This window comes from Tauraco erythrolophus, chromosome 20 (assembly GCF_009769465.1).
Source record: "Tauraco erythrolophus isolate bTauEry1 chromosome 20, bTauEry1.pri, whole genome shotgun sequence".
Taxonomy (NCBI): domain Eukaryota; kingdom Metazoa; phylum Chordata; class Aves; order Musophagiformes; family Musophagidae; genus Tauraco; species Tauraco erythrolophus.
The window spans coordinates 2,528,437-2,537,087 of NC_141484.1; the positions used below are offsets into that span (position 1 = coordinate 2,528,437).

General features: G+C 44.2%; 1 protein-coding gene across 1 annotated transcript; it reads right to left on the bottom strand.

Moving 5' to 3' along the window:
• Positions 1–6,167: 6,167 nt before the first annotated feature.
• Positions 6,168–7,457, bottom strand: KCNJ16 (potassium inwardly rectifying channel subfamily J member 16). Its single transcript, XM_009984987.2, has one exon. The coding sequence runs from the start codon at positions 7,455–7,457 to the stop codon at positions 6,168–6,170; it is 1,290 nt and encodes a 429-aa protein (XP_009983289.1).
• Positions 7,458–8,651: the final 1,194 nt, after the last annotated feature.

Here is an 8,651-nt window from a genome sequence, read left to right on the forward strand (position 1 = left end):
CACTGAATATGAGATAATTATTAAGGCATTTCTATTTTGGAGCCCTTCTGTGTGTAGCTTTACATAATAAACGTTAGCGTTGCCTTTCTACACGCACACACGTTCCCTGGTCCAAACAAACAAGCAGCTTTTTGCTTCTTGTCACTGATACCTCTTGAAGTAAGTGTCTTTGGCCACAAATAGATCATTGCCCTATTTGAAAAGTTCCTAGTGGAGTGTAGCCAGTTTTGACTGGCTATATATACCTAAGCTGGCAAAACAAGTAACCTCCCAGCTTTTGCTTCTATATATAAAGAGGAATGATATAGAATAAATCAGCTGGACAGAGCACATGTCAAATCAATTTTTACACCAAAATAATTTTCTTTCTGAGGCTGATTTACTCTGCTGAGCCTGAGAAGGCAGCTATGGAAAGCCCTAACCTCTGCTCCCAAGTTTGCCTGGGATGGTCAGGCAATACCAGGAATTTGCTGACAACAGGTTCTCCGCTTACGCCGTGGCTGTAACAACCGCCTTCCTACGTGCCATTTAAGAAGGGCCGGGGCATCCATCGGTGGGCACAGCACACCGTGCCTCCCAAATCCTTACGATTTGCGGATGCTGCGCAACGCTGCGCAGCTGACCCCTGAAGGAGCGCTCCAAACAGAGGCAGGAGCTGAGCGCAAGGGCTTCGCTTCAATTCACGGCGCTTTTTCCCTGGCAGATGCTCTTGGGAAACCACTCAGCGCCCTTCCAGGGACAGCGGGGCGCGCTCGGCCGGTCCCAGCCCGGGCACACCGGGAAGGAGCCGGCGGCGCAGCGCGGCGCGGGGGGTGCGGGCGGCGCGGCCACTCCGCGAGCTGCCACCAGGTGGCGCCCGAGTGCCCGCGGCGGCACCGGGCAGCGGCGGCGGCGGGATCGGGGCCGGGAGCGGGGCCGGGAGCGGGGCCGGGAGCGGCGGGAGCGGGGCCGGGGGCGGTGGGAGGTGGCGGTTAACGCCTGGGAAACACGAAGCGCCGCTGCTGTTCGTACGGGGCTGGTAACACCCGAGGATGGGTTTGCGCTGGACCAGCAGGATACGGGGCTTCGGGGGACACGCGTGGGTGCAGGAAAGTTTCGGGCATTTCTGACCATCGCGGGTGGCTTTGTGTTGTGCACGTGAAGCAAACATCGCCTGGCAGGTGGCAAGGTCAAAGCTTAAAAAAAATCCGAGTTTTCTAGGGTGCAACATGAGCCCAAACCAGAATCACCCAACTTCATGCAGGTTTTGCCTGATGTTTATCTCATTCATCTCCTCAGCCACGGGGACTGACCCCAAGAAAAGCTTTAAGTTCTGGAAGTAGCTCCTGTGTTGTGATTTTAAGCCCCGTGAAAACATCGATGCACATTTTTCAACCCAGACTAAAACTGTAACTGCTCCTTTTTTCATTCTTGTTTCATTTCTGTCATGCTTCCTCTTGTCTGCTCGGAAGTCAGTTTGTCGTCAGATGCTTCCCTAAATGGGCCTCTCAGGCCCACCACAGAGACACCAGCTCCTTCTGTTTGCAGGTTCCCAGCTCAAAACCAGCAAAGATTTAAGAGCTAAAAAAAGCTTACAAGCAATTTTTTCTTCCCACACAAACACTTCTGATACCCTGAAAGGTACCTGTTATTTCCTGAAGTAACTGTGCAACCGTAATACTTCGAGTCAGTCAGACCTCCTTCACAGTGTGTAAGAAACAAGGGAGAAACAAAGGGATATATATTATGTCCCACATCTGAAAATGAACTTCACAAAAAATATGCCCTAAATGATACATGATAATGGGGAAGGAAACGCCAACTGCCTTAATGAACGGTGGTAGGCAAAGCTGGAAAAATAAATTATATAATAATCTCTTATTATATTCCCTTTGACATAAACTAATCTTGACCCAGAACAATAATGCTACTTTCCAAGAGAAAATAACCAAGATGGAGCTATAATCATGATACGGGTGTCCAATGCAAAGTGGTTTGTATTTTCTCTTTGTTGTTAAAATTTTGCTTCATCTGGTAAATTTTGTGGAAAAGACGGGAACAGGGTGAGCCAGAAAGAAACGTCAATTGCTGCCTCTTGGTGGCTGGGAACAAGCTGCTGAACTTCAACCCAGCCTAGGGGCCTTCTGAAGACCCCAGGACCATGTACAATGCTCTGGGAGAGCGGGAGGGTACCTGTGTTTCACTTCAGCTCCCAACTCACCGAACAGCCCAGGATGCAGCCAGACACTTACTTTTGGACTGGTGGGCACTTTCATCCATTCACTAGGGATGACCCAAGGGTTGGGTCTGCCTTCCTGCTGTGAGGATGCACGTGTTAATATTTTTGTTGATTTTCTGAGAGGCTGGCTTGCTTTTGCATTGCTCAGCTCTGCAATAGGAATAAATAAAAAAAAAACCAAAAACAACAAAACAAAACAAATGGAAATCCTTGGGAAACCTCCTTGTCTAGAAAGAGCAGAAGGGTAAGGAAGGTTCTCCCTCCTACGTACCCAAAGTTGCTGTATACCAGTGTACTGTAAGAGCCTTTCCTAGCTCCTCTCCTAGGCAGGGAGGATGTAAGAACTGGCTCTACCAAGACTGCAGTCAGGCCCCACCTAAGTGATAGTTACAGAAGTCTGCACATTTTAGGTGCTTGTGTATCCCTTCTACACCTCTGTCCGTCCCTGTCTTATCCACCTGGTGCTATCAAAGACCTTCCACCGGGCGAGGAGGTTGCAGGTTGTGTGCAAGCTCTGATGCACCAGCCATGCAGAAGTGTCTATGTCTGTGAGCAGGGCTTTGGCTCATTCCTCCAAACAAATGGAGTTCATGCGAAGAAGCATCCACAGAATGTATTTATAACTGCGAGGGTTTGCCTGTGATTTGACACCTTTTAAAGTCAAAAGACTACTCTGCACCTTATAAATCTTTCCATGACCTCTTAGGGCATGAGATACAGAAGCTTAAAAGTGTGGCTGAAGGAGAGAAAAGTAAAACGTGCTCTCACAAGGTGTGTGGTAGAGACATGTTCTTTATTTCTGTGTCTTTATTCATAAAAATGCAACGCACGCTTTACTATACATTATTATACATAGTTTCTCTACTGTGATAAATGAAATTAAAATATCAAACGGAGAAACCCCCCAAAAAAGCCAGACTGGTTGAGACCAGTGGTTCAACCAGTATCCTGTCTCCAGCACTGGCTGGTATCAGATGCTGTAGATAAAAGTAGAAGAAACTGTATAGTAGCCTGTTACGAATTAACATGCCCAGGAGAGAAGTTTCTTCCTGACCCTCATCAGTTAGTGGTTGACTTACATGCCAAAGCATACATTTCTATACATGCTCACGTATTTATCTCTATCTGTACCAAGAAACACGTGACAAAATGCTAAATCAGACTCCTGGTACTTTCACTTGCAGGAAAGTCATTCCGAGGAAAGAATTTTCTTCACTGCAAGAGGCTCACACTGTACCTAACTGGGAGGGGGAAAGGCAGCTGAGATTCACAGCTTAATAAGGGAAACTACTTTTACAAAAAGCACCTGAAATACACACCTTTTGAAGCTATTTTGGGGATTTTGATTGCATATCTCTGTAGTATCTCATCTCTCTGAGTGGCTTTACATACATGATTAAGTAAATACTCACATGTGTGTTAAGTACTTATAAAGTGACCAGTTAAGCAGATTTCGTGTTAAGACATTCCCCTTTTCTGAAAATCATAGGATCACAGAAAAACAGGGTTGGAAAGTTCAAGGCAAGGCTGACCATTTTGTGTCCCCCCTGACAGCTGTTTCCTCCAACAGGCTCCCAAGAGCTGCCACCACAGAGGTTTCACACCCCACAGATCTGTCTGTGCTTTGCCTTCTTTACAACACTGTTTTCTAATTAAATTCAATCTTTTTGGCTTCGGTTTAAGCCCCTGTTTTCCTGTCCTACCCACCAGATACAGGAACAGATTATCCCTCTCTCCTGACTTGCAGTTTTTGTGTTTGAGAACTGTTTCTTTGTTTCCTAAACCCTTTTTTGGACTGAAACACCTTCAATTACTTCCCTACTTCCTCACTGACATGTTTTCTAGATCTCTGGATTCTCTTCAAATTGTTCCATGTCTTTCCCAAAGCGTGGTGCCCAACATCAAATAAAGCAACCCAGCCAAGATCTTCCAAAGAGAGAGGAGTGTGGAAGGATTACTTCACAGGTCTTGAAGGTTATAGTCTATTTTATACAATCCAGATGGTGATTTTTCCAGTGCCCCATAAGTACTGAGACCCTTATACATTTTCCTACATTGCTTCCCACTTTTTAGACTATTTCCCCCATGTCTGTCAGTGCTAACTTCTAGGATACAATAAGACATTTTCTACTGCAGTTATAGATGGATGCTGCTGATGATTCAGCATACAAAATCGTCTAATTACTGAGCTTTGGAATAATCACCTCCCCCTAGGCTTGTTAATATGCTTGGTTTTACCTAAAGGGATCACATATATCCAAAGACATGTGCTAGCAAAACAGAAGTGCAAGACACATTAAAATAATGCAGCAATACTACTGTATGGTGTAAATTTCAGGGGAAAAAAAAAAAGTCAGCATGCTATTTTTCTTCGTTAAATGTGATGAGCTCATAAACAGTTAGTCAAGATGATGTGAATGACTCGTCAGACCTAATTTTAGCAGCCTAAAGTTAGCCAGCAGTTCCACAATAGTCATCTCATCTCCTTCAACAATAAACGGAGAGGGATGAACATTTCCAGGATCAACGCATCCTATTGCCTTCAGCTCCCTAAAAAGCCAGAGCAAGATGGGATGAACTCCCCTGTGAAGACAGAAGAACAGTTCCAGTAACCACAGAGAGCCCCGAAGAGCAGACAATTTCTTGATGGCTGAGGTCAGGTGAGATAAATCCCGTTTCAGGCACAAATTCAGAGATAATTATTTTTACATTAGCATGATAATTAAATACAATGCAAATTAACGGTGATCATCAGGGAAAAGAAGCATGATGAGATATTATGAATATTATGATATTATGATGAGCTTATTGAATAATTAGAGAGATGTGTAGAACATGGAACTTCCATGTCAGAGACAACTTCAAATCATTAACATTCTCCTTTTTTCCAAATGGAGCTGACAGCTGAGTATGCTGAATTTCCCTGTGAAGGATCATTTTTACACAGTCGTTTCAGATGAATAGAAATATTTCATTTTGACAAAATCACACTGTTTGGTCTCCACATGGATCTTTGTCTTTTTAAAGAGGCATGATCCACTGAAAAGCAAAGCAGGACTGACATTCTGAAACGAAAGACGTTTTGATTTAAAATATTGCACAGCTCACTCTAAAAACATGATCTTCTCTGTGAGGCTCAACCTGATTTTGCTGATTTCGATTTCAAACTTGAGGTCTCGTTTTGATTTCTGACAGTGCAAATGGGCACTGGCCAGCCCTCCTGGCCCTCAGAGCCACGGAACAGAACCTTCAGGCAGCCCCGAGCCAGCGGACACACCGCACACCTCGAGCTGCTGAGGGAGTGGAAGTTCTGGGAATGGCTCACGACTCGGAAATGAGAAAATCTCACCAGGATCCTACTATGGATCCCACAGGACTAGGCAGAGCATAAGCAGGTTTCCAAAGCTCCCCAGTAATACTGGGTTCAGTTACTTTTCCCAGTTCTCCTACCAAGAACAGCCCTATAGATTCACCAAGGGGCTTCATTCGAACTGCTGGAGAGGTGCAATGGGAACCAAAGCACGATCGTTGCTCAGTGTCAGGGCCTCCTAGATGGACTGGGAGCTGGCCTTCCAAATAAATTAGGCAGCTTTGAAAAATCTGACCTAGAGAGCACACCACATTTTTTTCGTTCCCTGCCTAGAGCATTATCTGTCTCTGGGTACGTGCAGCATTTGTCCCTGTGGGTAATAAAGGTTAAGTTTGTTTAAGTACAGTAGCTGTCTAGTCAACCCAAATGTAAGCTGTTTTCTTGTGCCAACGCTAGTGTTACTGATACCCATGCTAACCAGTATGAAGCTCCTTCTAGCAGCTCAGCAATGTGTTACAACGTGGGCATGCTGTCAGCAAGGTTTATAATATAAACACTTGTGCACATGAGTTCTTTGTTTATATTCTCAAAGCTATGCTGGGAGAACTTGTTGGAAGTGACTTCAATTGCAGCAAAAAGCTAGATTTGGGACTCTATTGATAGTCTGCTTAAGGTCACAGCTGCTTTCTGATAAGAAACTTCTCCAGAAGGCCGACTGACAGCTGTCACTGGGTCTTCTGGATCTTCACAACTGGTGATAAGAGCAACTGCGCTAAATGACTCTTGGTTAGCACTAAATGGCTTGATCTCCAGTGCTGATGTCTCTGTTTCTTTTTCCCGTGTCTTTTCCATTCTGTTCCATTCTTGCTCCTTCCGATCCAGTTGCATGGCGCTGCAGTGAGGAGCATAAACTTCTGTGGTTTCTTCAAACTGTAAGCAATCCACCTTATAGTATTTTTTCTTTACATGTAAGACATCGTTAAACCTATGGCCCCAAAGAATCTCTCTGGGGACATATGAGCTTCTTGACTGATGTGAATTTCCTGTAGAATCACCCGTGTAGACAAATGTGACCAAGATTTCAAAGTTGTCCTTGGCCAGAGCTTTCCGGTCTAGGCCATACAAGGGGCTCTCGCTATCGATTTCATGCACGACTGTCACTGGCGTAATAAGTATGATCTGGTCATTGAGCAACTTCAAGTCCTTGTATTCCATCGTCATCCTGCCTTCCTTGTCCTCCTTGTAGCGCAGAAGCTGAGCTCGTACAGAGCCCTCAACCATGTGGTTTGGCCGGAAATCACCGATGCGCCACATGAGGCAAAATTTATCATCCCTTAAGCCTACCACAGCGTAGTAGCTGAAACGGATAGTTTGAGCTCTTTTTCGAGCTGTGGCCATTTTAGCCAAGGCTGCTCCGATTATGAAGGTGTCGATGATGCAGCTTAATACTTTCTGTAGGATGACCATGAGGATTGCAACAGAGCACTCTTCTGTAACACAGCGGTAACCATAACCGATGGTTGTTTGGGTTTCAAGGGAGAACAGGAACGCTCCCGTGAAGCTGTGGACATTGTCAACACAGGAGGTTATTTCTTCATCGTTGAGTAAATCTCCGTGTTGCATTGCTATCAGCCAGAAGACTAGTCCAAAGAACAACCATGAAAGAACATAGGACAATGAGACTATCACAAACATATGGCGCCACTTGATGTCCACCAGTGTGGTAAATATGTCCACTACGTAGCTTTCCCATTCCCCAAAGATGTGTTTGAAGTACACGTTGCAGCTGCCATCCTTGTGGAGAAATCGCTTCTGCAATCTTTTCGTCTCCTTCTCAGGGCTTTCTTGACGAGCACCTTGGTAACTGATCTTACTTCCCTGTATGTTTACAGGCCTATAGCAAACACTCTGGTCAGGCATCTTTCTCATATCTGCCTCGTGGCATCAGTTTACAGAACACCCGTGGTCCCAGGGGCTATTTGTTTTCTTTGTTCATTGGAAATCTATGAAATAAAACAAAAAGTTTATTTTTGTTTTAATTTCCTATGACAGAACTCTCTAACACGAAATCTAAATACGTTCACTCTGCGACCACCACGAGCGATTTTCTGAAGAGTACAGACTCTGACATTCATTACACACCATAACTCAAAACCTTAGGCCTGGAAATATGAGGCAGTTGGAAATTCAACCAGTTAGAAATGTCCACATCAATCCTAAAATTTGCTATGTAAATGAAAACAGAAATAAAAAAACCTTTGCAGTGACCCCACTGTGAGTATCTCTTCTAATGGTCTGGTGAAGTAACGGTCAAATCAGGATGGGCTGTCATGAACAGTCACAGGAATGGCATGAACCCACTTAAAGTTAGTTCATTATTTGTTGCATGCTCATTTGTTTTCCTCCAGTAGAAGAAACGCCTAAGAAAACACCCTCTTTTAGACATCAGACTTCAGTAGCATGGGCAGGCAAGTTGAGTACTAATGTGTTTTACCCAGAAAATGTATCAACCACACAGTCATTCATCATTACTTGTGTTTCAGTATTGCCCAGAAAAACCTGGTCATGGAATTGAACTTTACCGGGCTAGTGCTACAGACACATATTTGTCCAATTTGTAGAAAAGTATTTACATTTTAAATGAAAAAGAAACCTCTCTGAGGTCCTGGAAACCCTCACAAATCATTCCTTAAACCAAACCAAAACAAAAAAAATCTGGTGGCCAACAAGTATTTAAATTTTTATTAATGAGTTTGAAACAAACATGCAGTATGTTAATAAAGTTTCTGGATGACAAAAATTTAGGAAGTGATGTGAATTCCTCTGTCGGATCAGAGAAGAAATGGATGTCTTTGCAGATTGCAACCATATGGACTTCCGCAGTCCGAAGCGCTAGGCTATACGTTTAGTGACTAATAACAAGAACTTATGGTAGAAACTGAGACTCATCAACTGGAATCCAATAAAAAAGGAAAGACTTAGCTGAAGTAATCAGTTACAGGATGCTTATGAATTACTTGTAAGGATACTGTGCTGAAAAAAGCAAATGCATTTTCCTGCAGGTCTCCAGCTCATTTCACCATATCCCAACCGCTAACGCACAAAACACCAACAAGTCAGAAG

What these genes read in the sequence shown, in the direction of transcription:
- KCNJ16 (XM_009984987.2), bottom strand. Translation starts at nt 7,457, where the DNA reads ATGAGAAAGATGCCTGACCAGAGTGTTTGCTATAGGCCTGTAAACATA.